At 55.0% G+C, this 24,510-nt stretch overlaps 2 protein-coding genes across 4 annotated transcripts in view; both read right to left on the bottom strand.

Annotated features, from left to right (window-relative positions):
* The window catches only part of LOC141749887 (protocadherin gamma-C5-like), a 280,377-nt gene that overhangs the window by 62,389 nt on the left and 193,478 nt on the right, over positions 1-24,510 (bottom strand). The window contains exon 1 of one of the 3 annotated variants that reach the window (XM_074604140.1): positions 17,152-22,218. The exons of 1 other annotated variant lie outside the window; for it this stretch is intronic. In XM_074604140.1, the coding sequence (XP_074460241.1) occupies positions 17,152-19,584 (2,433 nt within the window). In that variant the 5' untranslated portion in view covers positions 19,585-22,218. Of the gene's footprint in view, positions 1-8,292; positions 14,529-17,151; positions 22,219-24,510 lie in introns of those variants that run through there. One more of the 3 variants, XM_074604133.1, reaches the window with a different exon arrangement.
* On the bottom strand, positions 2,997-8,245 carry LOC141749890 (protocadherin gamma-A10-like). The gene has a single exon (XM_074604152.1). It carries the CDS (start codon positions 5,695-5,697, stop codon positions 3,181-3,183), a length of 2,517 nt encoding a protein of 838 aa, XP_074460253.1. The 5' UTR covers positions 5,698-8,245; the 3' UTR covers positions 2,997-3,180.

The following is a 24,510-nucleotide window of genomic DNA, read 5'->3' as shown; positions in this document are numbered from 1 at the left end:
TTTCTCAGTCTTCACTGCTGGTGTTGAAAATCAATCCCCTGAGCACATGCAAATTACAGATGTTTCAAGCACTAGTGCAAACCTAAGGTCTTCCTCTGGACTGCATCGTACAAGGGTTCATTTTAAGAAATAGTAACCAGTTCTCATCAACTTTTGCTACTCTGTAGCCTGCTCATCTGCAGACAATTATGGAGGCGTAAATGCAAAGACTTATCATAGGCCTCTTTATCAAGGTAAGTCATCCTAGGCTTCTTTAGGTGGCTGAAGGCTTGACAAGGGAAGAAAATATTTGCTGCAAAACAACACCCACAGTTTCAAATTCAAAGGAAAAATGCAGCCATGGGGAAAATGAACCATGACCTTGCAGGACACAAAGGCCTGAAAGAAAGTGTAATTACTTCTATGATGAAATTACACATAGCTGTTTTCCAATGAAATACAGATGGATAAAGGAGCTTTCACGCAGGAATTATGACCCTTCTGCCCATGCATCATCATTCTACATGTCCTTTTATTGTGCAAATACTTTATGGTTTTTCAGGACAGGGAATCTCCGATCACCACATGAATGGCACAGGCCTCAGCAGCAGCCATGAAATCAAACCACTGCTCAGCCAAAAACACAGTGACACACCTATTTGCACGGCTCAGAGCCAGCCTCTCACCCTTCTTCCTCTGCATTCACAGCCTTTACTTGACCACAGATAGTATCCAATATTTTGACCAAATGTTAGCCACAGGCAAAAGAGCATTACATTCAGTGACACCTTCGGCAAACAGAGTCCATCAAAGCCTTTGTCTTGGCAGCTGAACAACTTCAAGGAATGAATGCACATTGCTCTCCCAGACCAACAACCACAAGAGCTCTTTTAAGGTTTTAAAGGTTACAAGACAAAATGAGGCCCAGATTTACAGCTGGACTATAAAAAAAAAAAAACATAATAAGAATAAGAATAAGAATAAGAATAATAGTAATAAAAACTACAACCGAAATTAAATAATATGGAGAATAAGGATCACAACAAGGATTTCAAATTATACCACAGCAAACTTTTTCACCTGACTTGTCTCAGCACAGACAGAACTTTTCACTCTGACCAAACATCTTCAATGTGAAAATGACCTTTGCAGACAGACACCGTTGAAGGAAAAGTTGCGCACACAACTTCTCCTTACAGACAACAAGGATCGCAACATGGACACATGCAAAGAGATTTCTCTGCTCATCATACTCATTTGAAGAAATGACAAATGTTCTTAAGGGCATAAGCAATATGCAGCTTCAATAGAGACCCAGCTGCCTAAGTGTCACCCCAAAGACGCCATCATCTGACTTCTGTGCGTTGGGCAACTTGCAAGACGGGTCACTCTCAAACCTTAATATAAAGTCGACATCAGTGCGCAATAACTGCCACTCATGGGAAACACCATGCAACAGGAAAGCAATCTGATGAACCCACAACTTGGCCAGCTGGAATATGAGTAGTGTGATATCCAAAAATGAGACACCTTCAGATTCATTTTACTTAGTCTAGCAACAAACCCTGATCTTCCAAATTTGGAAATACACTCCAATGAGAGAAAAGACACACAGACAACTTCTCTTTATCATGCATAGTATTTGACTTCTGTCCATGTGCATGTGACAAGCAAGAGCATTTCTTCCAGTGACATTTTTTAGAAAAACACATGTCTATGGAAGCCTTTCCCTTTACAGCTGTAAACATGAAAGCCACATACGGGACAGTCAGACAAATATAGCCGATGAGATCTTCCACACGTTGTCAGAGAGAATAGCCCAGCTGACACATGCAGAAAGGAAGAGATCACCACATACGCTTCCAGATTATGGAACTTACAGTAGGTACATAATTCAGGTATTTAGTAGAAAACGAATACAGTTTGTTCTTCATAAAGCTCCCTTTATGTCATTTCGCCTAACTACACAATTCAGATGTTAGTTAAGAATTCATGACACCCTGCAATGACACGGGAAAAACCTCCCAGGGCTCCCAATACAGCTGGAATAATATATGTGCTAGCAAAAATTCTTTGGGAAGATGCAATTGCATGACAACACACATGGACACTAAACAGGGAACACTGCAAATCTCTTGTGTCCTTCAACAGACCCTCACGAAGACTCCCAGGACTGTCATCTCCAACCATTCACAACTTGCATGGTGTCCTTTGACACTCATAACTTGAAAACGTGTAACATCAAAGGTCCAGTTGTCCAGACCATTTCTCTTCAACATGCACCAGAATCACCCGTGGACTTCACATCAATATCTTTACATCACTGTACTAAGAAGGAACGTATATTTGTCTACTCAACAGCCTTCCGGGAAGACACATGGTGGTTCTAAATGTAAATGAGGAGCTGTCCTCCAGAAAAGACGGAGTCAGTGAACATCTTCACAGGGCCAAGCCCCCTCCTTACGTCTCCTCCCGTACCTTGAATCTCTCCCCTCCCACCCTCCTGTGGCTCTTTCCATAGCATGTATCGTCAAGCCAAGACACATCTAGCTCTCTTTCAAAGAAGTCAAACTTAGAAGACAGGGAATCGGTGAAACACACCTCCCATTTCCTCCAGTATCCCTTCATATGCAACCACCCAAGGACCTTCACAAATAGTCACAACTTCTACGGTTGTCCTTCATCTTCAAATCAGGCAGACAGACATCAACAAGGGACCAGTTGTTGCCCAGTCCCTTCCTCCACCCGGTGCACAAAGATCAAAGCACTAACGAATACAAAGACATATCGTTGCCCACCCCGTTATCATGGAGAAACAAAAAGGCTGAGAACAGTGGAAACGACGAGCAGCTGAGTTATACAGGGAGCCATTAACAGTACCTTCCAAAACACTCTCATCCTACTCAAGCACAGGTGCTGTCGGGAAGATAGGCGACCCTGCTGATAACGAAAACTGCCTTTTGCTGATCATGCAATACATACTTTCAGAAGAGCTAATACCGACGCATGTCAGGGGACAAAAGGAGAAACGACCTGGTGCATAGTAAAAACACAAAGCTCCACTCCAGCTAACAGCAGCCCGACCTCTCCTGCCTCACACACCTACTCTAACGTGGAACAAAGAGACCACGTTCACCTCCCCAGAGAAAGAGGCACCACAACACAGCGAGTTGCGAGCTTTGCTTTCCTTGTAAATAAACCTCATCCTACAGACATGACAGAGAGCACGACTGGGAAGGACACAGAAGAGGGAGAGGGAGGCGTGGCAGAGCAAGCGTGGTGGGAGGAACTCACCGGGGGAGCGGCGGGGTCGGCGCGGCGGGCGCCGTCGGCGTCCTCGGCGAGCAGCGGCGCGGGCTCGTCGGGCGGCGGGCGCGCCGGGAGGGTGTCGCAGCAGCTGCCGCCCGAGAAGCGGAGCTGGCTCTTGCGCGAGTCGGCGGTGAGCGACACCTCGTGCGAGTAGGAGTGCAGGAAGGCGCGGACGCCGTCGATGCCCACGAAGTGCGAGGCCGGGACGCCGCGCAAGGCGCCGCTGCCCGCCGCCAGCAGCTGCGAGCGGCGCCAGCGCCGCAGGCGCAGCGCCAGCAGCAGCAGCAGGAAGGCGAGGAAGAGGCAGGACACGGCCGCCACGGCCAGCACCAGCCAGCGCGTCAGGCTGACGGACGGCTCGCCCGCCGCCGCCGCGCTGCCCAGCTCCGACAGCAGCTCGCCCACGCTCTCGGCCAGCACCACCGTCAGCGTGGCCGTGGCCGACAGCGCCGGACGCCCGTGGTCCTTCACCACCACCACCAGGCTCTGCCGCGCCGCGTCGCGGGACAGCGGCACCCGCGCCGTGCGCACCTCGCCGCTGTGCAGCCCCACGCGGAACAGCGCCGGCTCCGTCGCCTTCGCCAGCTCGTACGACAGCCACGCGTTCTGCCCCGCGTCCGCGTCCACCGCCACCACCTTGGCCACCAGCGCCCCGGGCTCCGCCGACCGCGGCGCCAGCTCCACGCCCGCCCAGCCCGCGCCCGACGCCGGCGGCGGGTACAGCACCTGCGGCGCGTTGTCGTTCTCGTCCACGATCACCAGGCGCACCGACACGTTGCTGCTCAGCGACGGCGCGCCGCCGTCCTCCGCCCGCACCCACAGCCCCACCTCGCGCACCTCCTCGTAGTCGAAGGAGCGCAGCGCGTACAGCGCGCCCGTCTCCGCGTGCACCGACACGTACGACGACAGCGGCGCGCCCCGCACGCGCCCCTCCCACAGCCGGTACCGCACGCGCGCGTTCTGACCCCAGTCCGCGTCCGCCGCCCGCACCGTCAGCACCAGCGCGCCCGCCGCGTTGTTCTCGGCCACCCGCGCGCTGTACCGCGCCTCCGCGAACACCGGCGCGTTGTCGTTCACGTCCAGCACCCGCAGCGACAGCACCGCGCTGCTCCACAGCGGCGGCGAACCGCCGTCCGACGCCCGCACCGTCACGTTGTACTCCGACACCGCCTCACGGTCCAGCTCCCGCGCCGTTACCACGCGGTAGTAGTCCTCAAAAGTCTTCTCCAGACGGAACGGGAGGCTCTCGGCGATGCTGCACCGCACCTGGCCGTTGGGGCCCGAGTCGCGGTCCTGCACGTGCAGCAGGGCCACCACCGTCCCCGGCGGGGAATCCTCAGAGATCTCATTCAGTGCAGACCTCACTGAGATCTTGGGCGCGTTGTCATTTACGTCTGTCACCATGATCGCGACTTTCGCTGTGTCGAAAAGCTCTCCTGCGTCATGTGCTTGCACTTCGAGTTCATGTGAGGAGATCTCCTCGAAGTCCAAATTGTCTTTAAGGCATAGTTCTCCTGTCCCAGAATTCAGGGAAAAAAGTTCCGATGCCCGGTCGGAAATTTTATGGAAACTGTATTTCACGTCGCCGTTCATCCCTTCGTCGGCGTCGATGGCCGTGACGGTGAGCAGGGCGGAGCCCACGGGCACGTCCTCCGCCACACGCACCGTGTACTCCGCCTGGCTGAACGCGGGCGCGTTGTCGTTGGCGTCCAGCACCGCCACGCGGATCCGTGCCGTGCCTGTCCGCGACGGCTCGCCGCCGTCGCTCGCCCTCAGCACCAGCTCGTGAAAGGCCGCCTCCTCCCGGTCCAGCGCCTTCGCCAGCACCAGCTCGGGACGCTGGTCCCCGCCGGGGCCCGCCTGCACGGACAGCGAGAAGTGCTCGTCACCGCTCAGCTCGTACCTCTGCAGGGAATTCCGTCCCACGTCCGGGTCCTGTGCGACCCGTAGGGGAAAACGCAACCCCGGGGCTGTCATCTCGCTCATTCTCAGTTCCGTTTCTTTCTCTCGGAAGCTGGGGGCGTTGTCGTTAATGTCCATGATTTCCACTTCGATTCTGTAAACCTTCATTTCTCCCTCTATTATCACCTCACAGCGCAGCAAGCATTTCTCCAGTAGCCGGCACAGCTGCTCTCTATCTATCCTCTCCACCGTCACTAAATGTCCCGTCTTCCCGTGCAGGGCGAAATACTGCGTCCCACCTTCGGAAACTAAGCGGACGCCGCGGTCTTGGAGCATCGGCAGGTCCAGCGCCAGGTCTTTGGCCACGTCGCCCACGAACGAGCCCTTCGGCATCTCCTCAGGAACGGAGTAGCGCAGCTGACCCCACGCCGACTCCCACGCTGCCATCATAACGCACCACAGCACGGCTCGCTCCTGCCGGACCCAGCGCCACCCCGCTGCAAACATCTCCGACGCGGCACAGCCGCCCGCCGTTCAGCCTGCCGATCCGGCTCCCTTCTCGGCTGGGGGCTCCTGGACGCTGCTACCGGACCCTCCGCCTCACTGCACCACGGCTCCGCACCGCACGGACGCTCCCAGACAGACCGCCAAGACAGACAACGAGCGAGGGAGCCGGGCCGCAGCGGGCGGGGCTGCCTGCATCGCTCCGGCCTTCCTCTCGCTCCTCCTCGGTCAACAGCGGCGCCCGCAGCCTCCTCCCGGCACTGCAGCCACCCAACACTGCCCAGCGCTGCCCGCCGCCGTTTCCCACGGGCAGTTCGCGGCGGCAGGACACTCGCCACGGACACATTGCTTCCCGGCCACCGGGGATCTTCTCCGATGCCTTTTCTCCAGCCGATCCATCTCTTCTTTGATCCTCGAGAAGATCACGACGAGAATGAAATAACACGGGTTCCGGTTTTATGTTATTTCTACCGCACTGGAAACGAGTTTTTGTAACTGTGGTATGTTATAACTATTACTTTTTCTTCAATTTTACGTGTAGAATATTACCAGCCTTATCCCATTAGTCCGACAGCACAATCCTCATCACGAATTCCACAGCTTTTTGTAGCAGTCATGCTTGAATAAGGATTTCATCACACTTTCTGCAGATCAAAAGGGCGTCATGCAGCCACATTAATTCCCCACATTCCGACCAATAGAACAAAGCAACAAGGAATATCCTCCCTCAAATGGAGACAGGGGATTCCCTGCAATGGCTTTTCTTTAAGCAGTTTTTTTTCTTTAATGATGCTTCATCATCCTTCCTTTTCATCGAGGTCATCACAATCAGGAGGGAGGCAGAATCATCCCGCGGGCGTGCTATTTCTACCGCACGAGTGTCAATATGTGTGAAGTAAATTAATTTTTCGTTATATGACCTGAAAAATGTTATGAGTCTTATCCCATGCGTCCGAAAGCACAATCTCCATCACGAATTTTTGTAGCAGTCATGCTTGAATGATTGGTACAAGGACAGCAAAAGAATAAACGGCTCTCAAAACAAAAACGTCACATTCATACCCTCCCCTAGACAGCTAGGTGTATCCGGCTAACCGAACTAACCCAAGCGGCAGGAACGGTCTCAGAAATCAGGGTTTATGAGATTGATGCTTATTAGTAAAGCATTGATCTAATTCTTGAATCTTCACGTTGGTAGGACACCTTTTCAACTGAATAGCGTAGGACAGCAGTAGACAAGTACAGCGTCCCACCCTAAACTATGCGGCCATTTGTAAACGTGCAAATGGACTTTATTCGAGTGCTTACTTGCTCTCATTTTGTGTATTTGTTCTCATTTAACATATGTCCTCAGGCTTAGTAGAGACCTCCCCTTGTAAACAGGCAGATACCACAACTGCTGCAAAATGTGGCTGAGAGACTGAATTCTGCGGTCCAGGAATCTGCTGTCAACATGATCACACAGGTCCAAGCACCTCTCTTTGGAAAAACAGGAGAGAAAAACAAGACGGGTTCTGACATGCTAAACGCGATTTATTTATTTATTTATTTATTTACATCTCGGTCTACATCTTCGCCTGTGTATGAAAGACAGATGAGAAATAACTGCATAAAGAACTCTGAAAAATCATACCTGGACAAAATTCATCCCTCCCACTCATGCTGCCATTTCTGCAGCAGCCTTCCTCCAAAGGATGAGAGGGCACACAGCGGAAGAGGGAGAACATTCGCGAGGGAGGAACAACCAGTAACTTCTCCATTCATGAAGCCACATGCACCTTTCCTTTGGGAAACAGCATTAACCACTGGCTTTGTAACCAGCTATCAACCAGGTCCAAGTACAGCCGCTTCAGAAAAAAAGTGAACGGCAAGGAAAAATCACCAAGCATCCACTACAGTTTTCCGTCCTGCAGAATCCTTAGTTTGACGCGGTCACCGTTAGTAACTCATACGAAAGTTGTCTAAACCTCTCAGATGAACCTGAACTTGAGACCACCGAGGAACAAAGAAGTGCCAATCCTTGATCCCTGATGTGAGTGGAAGGGGGATACCCCGTTCCTTCCCTCATGGAGACAAGGAGCAACGCTCCCCAGATACACAACGCGAACCTGTCCCACTACTGCTATCACTTCTGCAGCAGCAGCAATCTGTCTCTCTTCATACATGGAGACACACGCACGTTTCCTCTGGGAGTCCAATACCAAAAAAGCAGTAACCAATGGGTTTGTGTCTAGCTATCAACCGGATCCAACTACACCGTTACGGGAAAAATCAATCTGAAAGTAAACAGTTTCAAATACAAGAGTCAATTCCGAGTCTGTCATGCAGAAGCAGTGGATCTCATTCTACACAGTAAGGATTCGTATGACTTATTAAGTCATACGATTTTAGGCAGCACAAAAGTTGGAGACAAAAAGTCTCCCGTGAACCTGAACCGGTGACCACCCAGTTGCCGGACAGTTACACCGGTATTTTATTGCTTCACAGACACACGGACCAGCCCTTCCCAGCCATACCACCCACCGAAATCGCAGGGGAACAGGCACGGAAGTTCAGCACAAATCAAAGAAAAAAGCGAGAGCGAGAGGGCTTACACACCTGCGGGGCGTCGGTGGGCGGCTCTCCCGCGCCGGCGCTGCTGCTCGGGCTCGGCTTCCCGCAGGGCTCCGCGCCGAGCAGCTCCTCCGCGAGCACGCTGGGCAGCGGCGGCGGCAGCCAAGCGTCCTCGGCCACGGCGCGGGCCGGCGCCACGCACAGGTTGTAGGAGTAGGGCAAGGTGCCCTCGCAGAAGTCGGCCGGGAAGGCGGCGCCGGGCACGGAGAAGCGCTGCGCGCCCAGGCAGCGCAGCACGGCGGGCGGCCCGGCCCGGCGCAGCCGCGCCAGCACGGCCAGCGCCACGCTCAGCAGGAAGAGGGCGGAGAGCAGCGCCAGCGCCAGCACCAGGTAGAACTGCAGCTCGGCCGGCGAGTCGGCGCCCGCCGCCCGCTCGCTCAGCTCCGGCAGCGCCTCCTGCAAGCTCTCGGCCAGCACCACGTGCAGCGTGGCCGTGGCCGACAGCGCCGGCTGCCCGTGGTCCTTCACCACGGCCACCACACGCTGCTTCGCCGCGTCCCTCTCCGACACGGCCCGCGCCGTCCGCACCTCGCCGCTGTGCAGCCCCACGCGGAACAGCGACGGCTCCGACGCCTGCACCAGCTCGTACGACAGCCACGCGTTGCGCCCCGCGTCCGCGTCCACCGCCACCACCTTGCCCACCAGGTAGCCGGCCTCGGCCGAACGCGGCACCACCTCGAACGCCGCCGGCAACGCCACGGCGTCTCCCGCTGGCGGCCAGAGCACCCGCGGCGCGTTGTCGTTGCGGTCCAGCACGAAGACGCGCACCGTGGCCGTGGAGCTCCGCGACGGCGCCCCGCCGTCCTGCGCCCGCACCGCCACCGCGAACTCGCGGCACTGCTCGTAGTCGAAGGAGCGCTGCGCGTACACCGCGCCGCTCCGCGCCTCCACCGACACGTAGGGCGCCGCGCCCGCGCTGCCGCCCGCCAGCCAGTAGCTCACGCGCCCGTTGGCGCCCGCGTCCGCGTCCCGCGCGTGCACGCGCACCACCGGCGCGCCCGCCGCGTTGTTCTCCGCCACGTAGGCGCTGTAGGCCGCCTCCTCGAACACCGGCGCGTTGTCGTTCACGTCCGACACCTCCAGCACCAGCGACGCGCGGCTCGACAGCGACGGGCTGCCCCGGTCCCTGGCCACCACCGTCACTCGGTGCTCGGACGCCTGCTCGCGGTCCAGCGCGCTCGCCGTCACCACCTTGTACGACCCCACCGACGACGACACCATCGACAGCGGCGCCTCGCCCGACAGCTCGCACCACACCTGACCGTTCTCCCCGGAGTCCGCGTCGTTCACGTTCAGGAGGGCCACGACCGTGCCGGCCGGCGCGTCCTCGGGCACCGGGCTCGACACCGACAACACCGAGATTTCGGGCGCGTTGTCGTTCACGTCCAGCACCTCCACTTCCACCTTGCAGTGCGCCACCAGACCGCCCCCGTCCCTCGCCTCCACGGCCAGGCTGAACGCCCGCGTGTCCTCGAAGTCCAGCGCCTCCTGCAGCCTGATCGTCCCGCTCTCCGCCTCCACCACGAACTTCTGAAGCACCTTGGCCGGCATTTTCCCGAAGCCGTAGGTGATGCGAGCGTTGGTGCCGGCGTCGGCGTCGGAGGCGGAGACGTTCATCACCGTCGAGCCCGGCGGCGCGTCCTCGCGCAGGCTTGCGCGGTACCGGTCCTGTGCGAACACGGGTGCGTTGTCGTTGGCGTCCGTGACGTTGATGCAGAGCTGGGCGGTGCCGCTGCGGGGCGGATCGCCGCCGTCCACTGCCGTCAGCACCAGACGCAGGCTCTGCTCGCTCTCCCGGTCCAGCGCACGGCGCAGCACCAGCTCCACGAACTTGCTGCTGTCCTGGTTCTCCTTCACCTCCACCTCGAAGTACCCGTTGGTCTCCAGCTTGTAGCCCTGCAGTGAGTTGCTGCCCACGTCCGGGTCTTCTGCCATGCCCAAGTAGAACCGAGCTCCAGGAGAAGTGAACTCGTTGATCTCCAGCTGGAAATTGTCTTGTAGGAAGTGCGGCGCGTTGTCGTTGACGTCCTGGATGGCCACCTCGACGTGGAAAACGTTGAGCGGGTTCTGCACCAGCGCCTCGAAGCTGACGGAGCAGGACGCCGACTCGCCGCACATCTCCTCCCGGTCCAGCCTCTCGCTCACGTACAGGTTCCCGCTCTCCCCGCTCACCGTGAAGTATTTCAGCTGCCTGTTACCCGCAGACGCCACCCGCAGCTTGCGTGCCGGCAGCTCCGCCGGGCTCAGCCCCAGGTCCCGCGCCAGCGGCCCCACCAGCGAGCCTCTGCCCAGCTCCTCGGGGATGGCGTACCGGATCCGCTCCGCCGCCGCCCGGCAGCACAACACCAGCAGCAAAGCGGGCAGCAGCACCGCTCGCCCGACCGCTCGCCGCCGACTCTCACTCTGCCTCTGCCTCACCGCCATTCTGACCAGCGCTTGCCGCTCTTCTCTCTCCTGCCGTTGCCGTGGCTCCGGCTGCGGCTGCGGCTGCGGCTCCATCGCCCCTCCGCGTCGGCCAACAGCGGCACCCGGAGGCGCCGCCACGACACCGCAGCCGGCCCATTCCCGCTCTCACGGGGGCCCGATATTTTGGCCGCTGTTCAGTGGCTGCCCCCAGCTTTGGGGTCTTTTTTTTTTTTTTTTAGAATCAGGAAGCGTAGGGTCGCTTCCTTGCTGGAACTCCAAAGGCTTTTAAAACTAAGTTACGCTGTCAAGTACTTTTAGGTCATCTCATTGAGCCACAATGAATAGTCGGTAGTAAATAGGCACGGCAGAGCAATAAAAACAGCAACTCAGCTACTCTTCATAAGGAAGGATTGTTGTTTCAGTAATCAGTAAGCAATCAGAAACAGAATGAATCAGAATTTAGCGCTATGATTTCATGATGGGCTGGCAAAGGGTTTCCATCTTCACTGCATGTCTTCCTTTTGCTCATGGAAGTCTCTGACGTTTTTCCCACTGTCGATTTTCATTTTAGTGAGAAGAATAATCACCCTGAGAAAAGTATCACCGTAAAAGCAAGGTGTGTAGCTCTATCTTAAGACAGCAGAACAACATTTAGTATTTTATTTCTGATTCACCAAAAGTTCCTTTTTTTTTTTTTTTTTATTTGTGGTCTCCAGAATGAGAATTGGAAAATGGGAAAGTGCAAAGCCACGTCAAACCTTTCATAGAATGCTTTCTGTTCATTTGAAGATTATAGTGTCCACACCTCTACCATGGTCAGGCACATCCTTCACTAGATCAGGTTGCTCAAAGCACTGTTATACCTGTCCTTTGACACTTTCAGTGCTGATGCATCCACAACTTCTCCGGGCTCCCTGTTCCACTGCCTCAACACTCTCATCATAAACCAGTTCTTCCTTTTGACCAATTGAAATCTACCCTCTTGCACTTTAAAACCATTGCCCCTTCTCCTGTCACAACATGCCCTAGTAAAAATCTTTCTCCATCTCTTTTTTAAACCTTCTTTATATATTAAAAAGTTATAATAATGCCTCCCCATAGCCTTCTGTCATCTAACAAGATGACATCTAACAGATGACAAGCAGTCATCTAACAGAGAATGGGTCATCAAACTGGAATTCATTCATACAGTCCAAACTATGCGATATCCAGAAATAAGACACTTCGAGACCTATTTTCCATAGGCCAGGAAGAAACCCTGAGAACTGACAAAACACATGCCTTCCCTCCACCAGTACCTTCTCACACACAACACCCCAGAGACTCTTCTCAAACCATTCAGAGCTTCATGGTTGTTGATCTTCCTAAGTTGCAGATGGACTCCACCCAAAGAAAAGTTGCCATGGATAATATTTGACTTCTCAGCTTCTGTATGTGACAAGCGAGAGCATTGCTTACAGAAACACTTTATGGAAGCATGTCTGTGAAAGCTCTTTGCAGCTGTAAACATGAAAGATACCTACAGGACAAATGTAACAGATGGCATCTTCCACACATTATCTCAAAAGGCAGCCCACCTTGAGCCCACCAAAACAAGCAAGCAAAGACCTGGAAAACACCTGCAAAAAGGAAGGGATTACAACATAGTCTTCTACATTATGGCACTTAGAGCAGGCACATAATTAAGGTGTCTAGTAAGAAATGAGTACACAGTTGTCTCCTCCGATGTCCCCCTTATGGATTTGTCATAAGTACCTCAATAAAATGTTAGTTAAAAACTGATGACAACATGCAAACACACAGGAAGCACCTCCCAGAGCTCCTAATATCTCAGACCAAACATATGGGAAGAAGACATCTGCATTGCTCTTCTCCAACCCCACACAACTTCCATGGAGTTTTGGCAAGCACATGGCTTCAAATGTCCAACTTTCTAGACCATTTTTCCATAAACTGCACAAGCACCAGGACACAGACTTCACGTACATATCTTGACATCTCTGTACTAAGAAGGAAAATAGATTTGCGTGTTGACTGCACTTTAGAAAAGAAACATCAAGGTTCTAAAAGTAAAAGAACTCTCTCTCCTCCAGGAGACACTGGGTCAGTGAACAACGTGTAACACAGTAATGCATAATAAAACAGAAAGACCCACTCTAAAGAAACTCAAGTCAACAGTTAACTCCACTTTACCTGCCTCTCATGCCAACTATAACTCTGAGCAATAATGCCGCTGGAAATCAAGTGCACATTGCCAGCTCATGTCCTTTTTGTCACCTACCACTACCCTCAAGTCCTGCTCCACAAGGGTACTCTCAGTCCCCCAGTCTGTATTGAAACTGGGCATTGCCCTGACCCAGGTATAGGAGCTTGCACTTGGCCTTCTTCAACTTCATTATGTTCACATGGGCCCACTCTGCCAGCCTTCCAGGTCCCTCTGGATCGCTTCCCTTCCCTCCAGTGAATCAATGGTACCACTCAACTAGGTGTTGTCTGCAAACTTGCTGGGCAATCACTCACTCCTACCATCTATGTCATTGTTGTGGGTTAACCACAGCCAGCAGCTTAGACCGTACAGACTCTTGCTCACTCCCTGTTTGGGATGGTGGAGACAATCAGAAGGAGAAAAGTGAGAAAACTCATGGGCTGAGATAAAGACAGTTTAATAAGTAAAGAAAATGTCGCACACACAAGGCAAGCAACATAAGGGGTTCATTCACCACTTCCTATTGGCAGGCAGCTCTTCAGACATCTCCAGGAAAGTAGGGCTCCATCACACGTAATGTCTACTTGAGAAGACAAATGCCATAACTCCAAAAGTCCCACCCTTCTGTCTTCTTCCACCAGTTCTATATACGGAGCACGACGTCACAAGGTATGGAATAGTCCTTTGGTCAGTCTGGGTCAGCTGTCCTGGCTGTATCCCCACCCAACTTCTTGTGCACTCCCAGCCTATTCGCTGGTGGGGGTGGCATGAGGAGCAAAAAAAAGGCCTTGACTGCTTAGCACAACCAAGAACATCACTGTTTCACCAACACTATTTCCACCCCAAATCCAAAACATAGCACTACACCATCTGCTAGCAAGAACATCACATCCATCCCAGATGAAACCATGACACTCATTGAGGCAGATATTATTGAGATACATTAAATAGCATTGGTCCCAGTATGGACCCTTGAGGAACACACGATGTTACTGGTGCCCACCTCGACAGTGAGCCACTGACTATAGCTCTTTCCTACATTAAATACTATAAGATATATACTGTGTACTATATTAAATAGTATTGGAACAGAAAGGAACTGATCAGGTGCAATAATATCTCTTAGGCCAAACATATTCATCCGAAGGAATTGAGACTGCATAGTACCACAACCATATACCCAACAGACTAACTATGACAGGCAGGGAAATGACCATCAGTTCTTCTATGGTTCCCCCAACAACAGAGCTTCCCCAAGTCTTCTCTACAACCCTACACAACCTGCAGCTTTTCTTCTGACCGTCAGAATTGGCAAAAACATCTCATGAGAGAATAACGCACCAAGATCACACCAAAAAAAAAAAGTACATTTCTCTGCTAACTAATATTCTGTGAAGAAATAGAAGGATTGTAAAGCACATGGATGATAAATGTCTGAACTAAATAGGAGCACTCATCCAACAGAGACTGGGGAAAATCTAACAATCAACTTCTGGGGAACATCCTCTCATCCTTTATCACACGCACTGTTCCACAGAGATGGCACTTCTATTGACGTCATGCTTTCATCCCCTCTCCCTAACACAACCAGAACACAAATATAACCTCACATCTCCTGCCTTCCACAAAAAAGGAAGGCTAAGCAAGAGGCACTAACGCACAACATGTTGGCTAAACGAAGATATGCCACTACTTCAAACTTAACCTACATACAGGGGAAACCAGGAGCTGAACAAAATCAGATCAGGAAGGCAAGGGACCATTAAAGATAAAGTCTTGCCAAACTCACTGGCATTCTTTCTCAGTCTTCACTGCTGGTGTTGAAAATCAATCCCCTGAGCACCTGCAAATCACTGATGTTTCAAGCACAAGTGCAAACCTAAGGTCTTCCTCTGGACTGCATCGTACAAGAGTTCATTTTAAGAAAAAGTCAACAGCTCTCATCATTTTTTTCTTCTCTATGGCGTGCTCATCTGCAGACAGATATGAAGCCATAAGTGCAAAGACTTATCATAGGCCTCTTTCTCAAGGTAAGTCATCCTAGGCTTCTTCAGGTGGCTGAAGGCTTGACAAGGGAAGAAAATATTTGCTGCAAAACAACACTCACAGTTTCTTCCACACACTACCTACCAGATAGAAAGGCCCACCTTTATATCACCACAACGATCGAGGCAAGAAGTGAACACCTGCAGAAAGGAAAGGATAACAACATCCTCTTCTAGATTATGGCACTTATGGTAGGTACCTAATTCACATAATTGTAGGTAGAAAATACATGGTTGGCGCTTCCCAATCCTCCTATTATGGCACTTGTCGTAAGTTCATAATTCATTGCTAGTTGAGAATTGCAAACAACAGAACGACAACTTGCAAACACAAACAAAGAATCTCCCAGGGCTCCCAACGGACCTGGCATCACACGTCCTCTAGCCAAATTTCTTTGGGAAGATGAAACTCGCATTGCATGATACTATTGAATGGGGTAAGGAGTAAATATCTCTCTTGTGTCCTTCAAGAGCCCCTCATGCACAGCTCCCAGGACTCGCATCTCCAACCCTTCACAACTTGCATGGTGTTCTTTGACCCTTATAATTTGCAAGCACATGACATGAAAAGGCCAGTTGCCCCAACCATTTTTCTTCAACACTTACCACTATCATACCATAGATTACACACAGGTATCTTCACATCTCCATCCTAAGAAGGAAGATATATTTCTCCTTAACATTTTAAGGAAACATGTCTCTCTCTACAGCTGTAAACATGAAAGGCATGCACAAGACAGTCTGACAAATGTAACAGATGTGATCTCCCACACACTATCAGGCCCATCTTCAGATCATCACAACACGTAAGGCAAGAAGTGAACACCCACAGAAAGGAAAGGATCATAACATACACTTCTAGATTATGGCACTCAAAGAAGGCACCTAAATCACTTATTTAGAAGGTAGCAAATACACAGTTAGCTCTTCCCAAAGCTTCTGTTATGGAACTTGTCATAAGTACATAACTCATTGTTAGGTAAGTATTGACGACAACATGCAAAACCAGAGGAAGAACATCCCAGGGCTCCCAAGACAGCTGAAACCACATGTCCTCTAGCCAAATTTCTTTGGGAAGATGAAACTCACATTTTATGATACTACCACTGGACATTGAACGGTGAAGGGAACAAACATATCTCAAACCACTCTCATCTTCCGCCCTTCACAACTTGCATGGTGTTCTTTGACCCTTATAATTTGCAAGCACACGACATAAAAGAGCCAGGTGCCGCAAAACATTTCCATTTTCATGAGGAGCACTCCATGGACTTCAAATAGATACCTTCACATCTCCATACTAAGAAGGAAGATAGAATTGTCTGCTCATGACACTTCAGAGAAGAAATAGCAGGAGTCTAACAGTAAAAAGGGGAGCAGTCTTCCAGGAGAGGCTGGGTCAGCAAACATCTGCATCCCCTTCTTATGTCTTCCCCCACACATTGAATCTCTCCCCTCCCACTCTCATATGGTTCTTGACATAGCATCCTTGGTCCAGACAAGTCACAACCATAGGCTTTTCAATATATCAGCCTTAAAAGACAGTTAACCAGCAAAACACATCTCCATCGAGTAGATCTTCACACACAGCCATCCAGAGAATTTAGCAAATAGTCACAAATTCTATGATTCTTTTTAATGTTCATTAGATGCAGAGAGACTTCGACAAGGAACCAGTTGTATCCAGGCCCATTCTTCCACTCCGTGCACAAAGATCAAAGCTTGGGCTATTACAAAGACATTTCGTTGCCCACTACGTTATCATGGGGAAACAGAAAGGCTGAGAAGAGCAGAAAGGAGGAGCAGCTGAGTTATACACGGGACCATTAACAGTCCCTTACAAAACACACTCATCCTACTCAAGCACAGCTGCTATCGGGAAGATAGCTGACCCTGAAAATAACTAACATTTCCATTTGCTGATTATATATAGGTTCAGAAGAGCTAATACTGACACATGTCGGGACAAAATGAGAAACGACCTGGCACACGATAACAACACAAAGTTTCACTCCAAGGAAGCTCCAGCCAACAGCAGCCCCACCTCTGCTGCTTCACACACCTACTCTAACGCTGAACAACGAGACCACGTTCACCTCCCCGGAGAAAGAGGCACGACCAAACAGCGTGTTGCTGAAACGAAGCTTTGCCTTCCTTGTAACGAAACCTCATCCTACAGGAACTCACCGGGGGAGCGTCGGGGTCGGCGCGGCGGGCGCCGTCGGCGTCCTCGGCGAGCAGCGGCGCGGGCTCGTCGGGCGGCGGGCGCGCCGGGAGGGTGTCGCAGCAGCTGCCGCCCGAGAAGCGGAGCTGGCTCTTGCGCGAGTCGGCGGTGAGCGACACCTCGTGCGAGTAGGAGTGCAGGAAGGCGCGGACGCCGTCGATGCCCACGAAGTGCGAGGCCGGGACGCCGCGCAAGGCGCCGCTGCCCGCCGCCAGCAGCTGCGAGCGCCGCCAGCGCCGCAGGCGCAGCGCCAGCAGCAGCAGCAGGAAGGCGAGGAAGAGGCAGGACACGGCCGCCACGGCCAGCACCAGCCAGCGCGTCAGGCTGACGGACGGCTCGCCCGCCGCCGCCGCCGCTGCCGCGCTGCCCAGCTCCGACAGCAGCTCGCCCACGCTCTCGGCCAGCACCACCGTCAGCGTGGCCGTGGCCGACAGCGCCGGACGCCCGTGGTCCTTCACCACCACCACCAGGCTCTGCCGTGCCGCGTCGCGGGACAGCGGCACCCGCGCCGTGCGCACCTCGCCGCTGTGCAGCCCCACGCGGAACAGCGCCGGCTCCGTCGCCTTCGCCAGCTCGTACGACAGCCACGCATTCTGCCCCGCGTCCGCGTCCACCGCCACCACCTTGGCCACCAGCGCCCCGGGCTCCGCCGACCGCGGCGCCAGCTCCACGCCCGCCCAGTCCGCGCCCGACGCCGACGGCGGGTACAGCACCTGCGGCGCGTTGTCGTTCTCGTCCACGATCACCAGGCGCACCGACACGTTGCTGCTCAGCGACGGCGCGCCGCCGTCCTCCGCCCGCACCCACAGCCCCACCTCGCGCACCTCCTCGTAGTCGAAGGAGCGCAGCGCGTACAGCGCGCCCGTCTCCGCGTGCACCGACACGTACGACGACAGCGGCGCGCCCCGCACGCGCCCCTCCCACAGCCGGTACCGCACGCGCGCGTTCTGACCCCAGTCCGCGTCCGCCGCCCGCACCGTCAGCACCAGCGCGCCCGCCGCGTTGTTCTCGGCCACCCGCGCGCTGTACCGCGCCTCCGCGAACACCGGCGCGTTGTCGTTCACGTCCAGCACCCGCAGCGACAGCACCGCGCTGCTCCACAGCGGCGGCGAACCGCCGTCCGACGCCCGCACCGTCACGTTGTACTCCGACACCGCCTCACGGTCCAGCACCTCGGCAGTCACCACGCGGTAGTAGTCCTCAAAGGTCTTCTCCAGACGGAACGGGAGGCTCTCGGCGATGCTGCACCGCACCTGGCCGTTGGGGCCCGAGTCGCGGTCCCGCACGTGCATCAGGGCCACCACCGTCCCCGGCGGGGCGTCCTCAGAGATCTCGCTCAGCGCAGACCGCACCGACATCTCAGGCATATTGTCATTCACGTCTGTCACCGTGATTATGACTTTTGCAGTGTCAAAAAGGCCCCCACCGTCTCTTGCCTGTACCTCCAGTTCGTATGAATCGCCTTCCTCGAAGTCCAGGCTTCTTATCAGCGTGATCGCTCCCGTCTCTAAATCCAGATGGAAAATCTGGGATCCCACGTCCATCACTTTCTTCAACGAGTATTTCACGTCGCCGTATATCCCTTCGTCGGCGTCGGTGGCCGTGACGGTGAGCAGGGCGGAGCCCACGGGCACGTCCTCCGCCACACGCACCGTGTATTCCGCCTGGCTGAACGCGGGCGCGTTGTCGTTGGCGTCCAGCACCGCCACGCGGATCCGCGCCGTGCCCGTCCGCGACGGCTCGCCGCCGTCGCTCGCCCTCAGCACCAGCTCGTGAAAGGCCGCCTCCTCCCGGTCCAGCGCCTTCGCCAGCACCAGCTCGGGACGCTGGTCCCCGCCGGGGCCCGTCTGCACGGACAGCGAGAAGTGCTCGTCACCGCTCAGCTCGTACCTCTGCAGGGAATTCCGTCCCACGTCCGGGTCGTGAGCCTCGGACAGGGGAAACCGAGAGCCCGGGGCTGTCATCTCGCTCATTATCAACTCTGTTTCTTTCTCTCGGAAGCTGGGGGCGTTGTCGTTAATGTCCCTGATTTCCACTTCAATTCCATGAACCTTCATTTCTTCCTCTATTATCACCTCACAGCGCAGCACGCATTTCTCCAGTAGCCGGCACAGCTGCTCTCTGTCTATCCTCTCCACCGTCACTAAATGTCCCGACTTCCCGTGCAGAGCGAAATACTGCGTCTTACCTTCGGAAACTAGGCGGACGGCGCGGTCTTGGAGCATCGGCAGGTCCAGCGCCAGGTCCGTAGCTACGTCGCCCACGAACGAGCCCTTCGGCATCTCCTCGGGAACCGAGTAGCGCAGCTGACCCCACGCCACCTCCCACGCTGCCACCATGACGCAGCACATCAGGGCTCGAGCCCGCCGAACCCATTGCCTCCCCGCCGCAAACATCTCCGACGTGGCACCGCCAGCACCGTAAGAGCGCCGCCCGGCGTTCCGCCTCCTTTTCCGCCTGCCGATCGGACTCCGTTCCCGTCTCGCTGCTCCAGGATGCTGCCGCCGGACCCTCCACCTCGCTGCACCACGGCTCCGCACTACCCGGACGCTCCCAGACAGACAGCGAGCGAGGGAGCCTGGCTGCAGCGGGCGGGGCTGCCTGCACCGCTCCGGACTTCCTCTCCCTCCTCCTCGGTCAACAGCGGCGCCCGCAGCCTCCTCCCGGCACTGCAGCCACCCAGCGCTGCCCAGCGCTGCTCGCTGCCGTTTCCCACGGGCAGCTAGCGGCGGCGGGACACTCGACACGGACTCATCGCTTTCCGGTCACCGGGGATCTTCTCCGATGCCTTTTCTCCAGAGCATCTCTTCTTTCATCCTTGAGGAGAGCACGACGCGCAGAAACTAATAAAACGCCTTCCGGTTTTGTGTTTGTTTTGGTTTTGTTTTTTTTTCTACCGCACTGGAAACATGTTTTGTAACGGTGATATATCTGTTAATCTTTCTGAACATAACGTGCAAAATACTGCCATCCATATCCCATTAGTCCGAAATCACAATCTGCGTCATGAATTTTAAAGCTTTTTGTAGCAGTCCCGCTTGAATTACTCTTTTTTCACCCTTTCTCGAAATCAAAAGGGCGTCATACAGCTAGATTAATTCCCCACATCCCGACCAATTGAAAAAAGCAAGAAGGAAGATCCTCCCTCGAAGGAAGAGCGGGGATTTCCGGCATTGCCTTTTCTCTGTACCCTCCTTTTCTTTAACGATACATGTTATTTCTACCGCACAGGAAAAATGACTTGCTATTGGCGATATGTGGGAAGTAAAATATTGTTTCGTAATATGACTTGTAGATTATTACGAGTTTCATCCCATTCCTCCAAAATCACGGTCCCCCTCAGGAATCTTTGTAGCAGGCATGCTTGAATCACTTGAACGAGGACAGCAAAACATAACAGGCTCTTCTATACAAAACGTGATATAAACACCGACCACGCCGCGCGGAATCTGAGATATCAGGCTCAGCAACACCAGCGGGAGGCACTTTGGTTTTTTTCAGAAACCACGGTGTAACAGATTGATGCTTACTAGTAACGCATTCATCTAATTCTTGCATCTTTACTTTGGTAGGACACCTTTTCCACCAACTACTGTACGACGGCACAAGACCCTAAACTCTGCCCGGACCATTTGTAAAGGCGCAAATGGACTTCATTCAAGTGCCTAGTTGCTCTCATTTTGAGTATTTCACTGTCGATTTACATATGTTCTCAGGATGGGTAGAGCCCTCCCCTTGTAAACAGGCAGACACAACTCTTTCAACAAGTTGCTCGTAGTTGTTCAGTCTAGCATTCCCCTCTCAAGGCGATCAACCAGGTGCAAGCACCTCTCTTTGGGAAAAGGGGAGAGGAAAACAAGACAGGCTCTGAAATGCTAAATGCGAGGGTTTTTCTCCCTTGAGATCTCATTCTACACTTTCACTTGTATATGAAAGGCAGATCGGGACGGGTTACAACAACCAAAGGAATCAAAGGGAACCAAAGGGAACAACCAAAGGAAGAACAAAAAAAAAACCCAGGAGATATAAATGCACAGGGAACTCGGAAAAATCATGCCTGGACAAAATTCATCCCTCCCATTCCTGCTAAAATTTCTGCAGCAGCCTTACCCAAAAAGACGAGAGGGTACATATCTAAAAAAGGGGAGTATTCACGAGGTAGGAACAATCTCTAACTTCTCCATTCATGGAGCCACACCCACCTTTCCTATGTAAAATAGCATTAACCAGTGTGTTTGTATCCAGCTACAAACAAGCTCCAAGTACAGACGTTTCAGAAAAAGAGTTCAGGAAGGAAAAACTCTCTGACACCCAGCGCACACCACATTTTCCCGACTCCGTAATGCAGAATTCTTAATTCTTAACGGGTTCAGCCTTAATAAGTCATTCGACAGTTCTCGTCTAAACCTCGTGCCTCAACCTCTGACCACCGAAGAACCAAGAAGTGCCGCCACTTCATTCCTACTGTGAGTTGAAAGGGGATACCCCGTTCTTTCTTCCACGGAGACAAGGATAAGCAATCCCCAAACACGCAACGTTAACCCGTCCCATTACTGCTACCATTTCTGCAGCAGCATTTCCCCAAAACGTTGGGCGACACTCTCTGCTTTCTCTAGGGACAAAGAATCTGTCTCTTTTCCATTCGTAGACCTACACGCACGTCTCCTTTGGGAGTCCAATACCGAACAAACATTGATCAACACGTTTCTGTCCGTCTATCAACCAGATCCAAGTACACAGTTTCGGGAATTATCGATCAGAAAGGAAACATCTCCTACTGCAAGTATCAATCGCGAGTCTGCCATGCAGAATCAGCGGATCTCATTCTACACAATAAGCATTCGCGTTCACCCTTACTAACTCATATGATTAAAAGCACAGCTGAAACTCAAACTGTGAGCACCCATAAACCAAGGAGAGCACGGCTAACGGCCTGCTTCGAATTGAAAGGAGTTACCCCGATCTCTCATTTCTTCACAGACACACAGACCAGCACTCCCCATCAACACCATGTCCCATTCCCTCCACCCAGGCCCGGGGGAATAGGCACGGAGGTGCAGCACAGATGAATAAAACCAACGAGAGCGAGAGGGCTTACACACCTGCGGGGCGTCGGTGGGCGGCTCTCTCGCGCCGGCGCTGCTGCTCGGGCTCGGCTTCCCGCAGGGCTCCGCGCCGAGCAGCTCCTCCGCGGGCACGCTGGGCAGCGGTGGCGGCAGCCAAGCGCCCTCGGCCACGGCGCGGGCCGGCGCCACGCACAGGTTGTAGGAGTAGGGCAAGGTGCCCTCGCAGAAGTCGGCCGGGAAGGCGGCGCCGGGCACGGAGAAGCGCTGCGCGCCCAGGCAGCGCAGCACGGCGGGCGGCCCGGCCCGGCGCAGCCGCGCCAGCACGGCCAGCGCCACGCTCAGCAGGAAGAGGGCGGAGAGCAGCGCCAGCGCCAGCACCAGGTAGAACTGCAGCTCGGCCGGCGAGTCGGCGCCCGCCGCCCGCTCGCTCAGCTCCGGCAGCGCCTCCTGCAAGCTCTCGGCCAGCACCACGTGCAGCGTGGCCGTGGCCGACAGCGCCGGCTGCCCGTGGTCCTTCACCACGGCCACCACACGCTGCTTCGCCGCGTCCCTCTCCGACACGGCCCGCGCCGTCCGCACCTCGCCGCTGTGCAGCCCCACGCGGAACAGCGACGGCTCCGACGCCTGCACCAGCTCGTACGACAGCCACGCGTTGCGCCCCGCGTCCGCGTCCACCGCCACCACCTTGCCCACCAGGTAGCCGGCCTCGGCCGAACGCGGCACCACCTCGAACGCCGCCGGCAACGACGACGCTCCCGACCCCGACGCTCCCGACCCCGACGCTCCCGACCCCGACGCCGGCCAGAGCACCCGCGGCGCGTTGTCGTTGCGGTCCAGCACGAAGACGCGCACCGTGGCCGTGGAGCTCCGCGACGGCGCCCCGCCGTCCTGCGCCCGCACCGCCACCGCGAACTCGCGGCACTGCTCGTAGTCGAAGGAGCGCTGCGCGTACACCGCGCCGCTCCGCGCCTCCACCGACACGTAGGGCGCCGCGCCCGCGCTGCCGCCCGCCAGCCAGTAGCTCACGCGCCCGTTGGCGCCCGCGTCCGCGTCCCGCGCGCGCACGCGCACCACCGGCGCGCCCGCCGCGTTGTTCTCCGCCACGTAGGCGCTGTAGGCCGCCTCCTCGAACACCGGCGCGTTGTCGTTCACGTCCGACACCTCCAGCACCAGCGACGCGCGGCTCGACAGCGACGGGCTGCCCCGGTCCCTGGCCACCACCGTCACTCGGTGCTCGGACGCCTGCTCGCGGTCCAGCGCGCTCGCCGTCACCACCTTGTACGACCCCACCGACGACGACACCATCGACAGCGGCGCCTCGCCCGACAGCTCGCACCACACCTGACCGTTCTCCCCGGAGTCCGCGTCGTTCACGTTCAGGAGGGCCACGACCGTGCCGGCCGGCGCGTCCTCGGGCACCGGGCTCGACACCGACAACACCGTGATTTCGGGAGCGTTGTCGTTCACGTCCAGCACCTCCACTTCCACTTCGCAGTGCGCCACCAGACCGCCCCCGTCCCTCGCCTCCACGGCCAGGCTGAACGCCCGCGTGTCCTCGAAGTCCAGCGCCTCCTGCAGCCTGATCGTCCCGCTCTCCGCCTCCACCACGAACTTCTGAAGCACCTTGGCCGGCATTTTCCCGAAGCCATAGGTGATGCGAGCGTTGGTGCCGGCGTCGGCGTCGGAGGCGGAGACGTTCAGCACCGTCGAGCCCGGCGGCGCGTCCTCGCGCAGGCTTGTGCGGTACCGGTCCTGCGCGAACACGGGTGCGTTGTCGTTGGCGTCCGTGACGTTGATGCAGAGCTGGGCGGTGCCGCTGCGGGGCGGATCGCCGCCGTCCACCGCCGTCAGCACCAGACGCAGGCTCTGCTCGCTCTCCCGGTCCAGCGCACGGCGCAGCACCAGCTCCACGAACTTTCTGCCATCCTGCCTCTCCTTCACCTCCACCTCGAAGTACCCGTTGGTCTCCAGCTTGTAGCCCTGCAGTGAGTTGCTGCCCACGTCCGGGTCTTCTGCCATGCCCAAGTAGAACCGAGCTCCAGGAGAAGTGAACTCGTTGATCTCCAGCTGGAAATTGTCTTGTAGGAAGTGCGGCGCGTTGTCGTTGACGTCCTGGATGGCCACCTCGACGTGGAAAACGTTGAGCGGGTTCTGCACCAGCGCCTCGAAGCTGACGGAGCAGGACGCCGACTCGCCGCACATCTCCTCCCGGTCCAGCCTCTCGCTCACGTACAGGTTCCCGCTCTCCCCGCTCAC

The sequence above is a fragment of the Larus michahellis genome, chromosome 11, assembly GCF_964199755.1.
Source record: "Larus michahellis chromosome 11, bLarMic1.1, whole genome shotgun sequence".
Classification (NCBI taxonomy): domain Eukaryota; kingdom Metazoa; phylum Chordata; class Aves; order Charadriiformes; family Laridae; genus Larus; species Larus michahellis.
Note: the sequence above shows the minus strand (reverse complement) of the source record. Positions and strands in the feature narration are given on the sequence as shown.

Bases quoted from the DNA above. Each gene is read 5' to 3' on its own strand.
- LOC141749890 (XM_074604152.1), bottom strand. From the start codon at position 5,697: ATGTTTGCAGCGGGGTGGCGCTGGGTCCGGCAGGAGCGAGCCGTGCTG.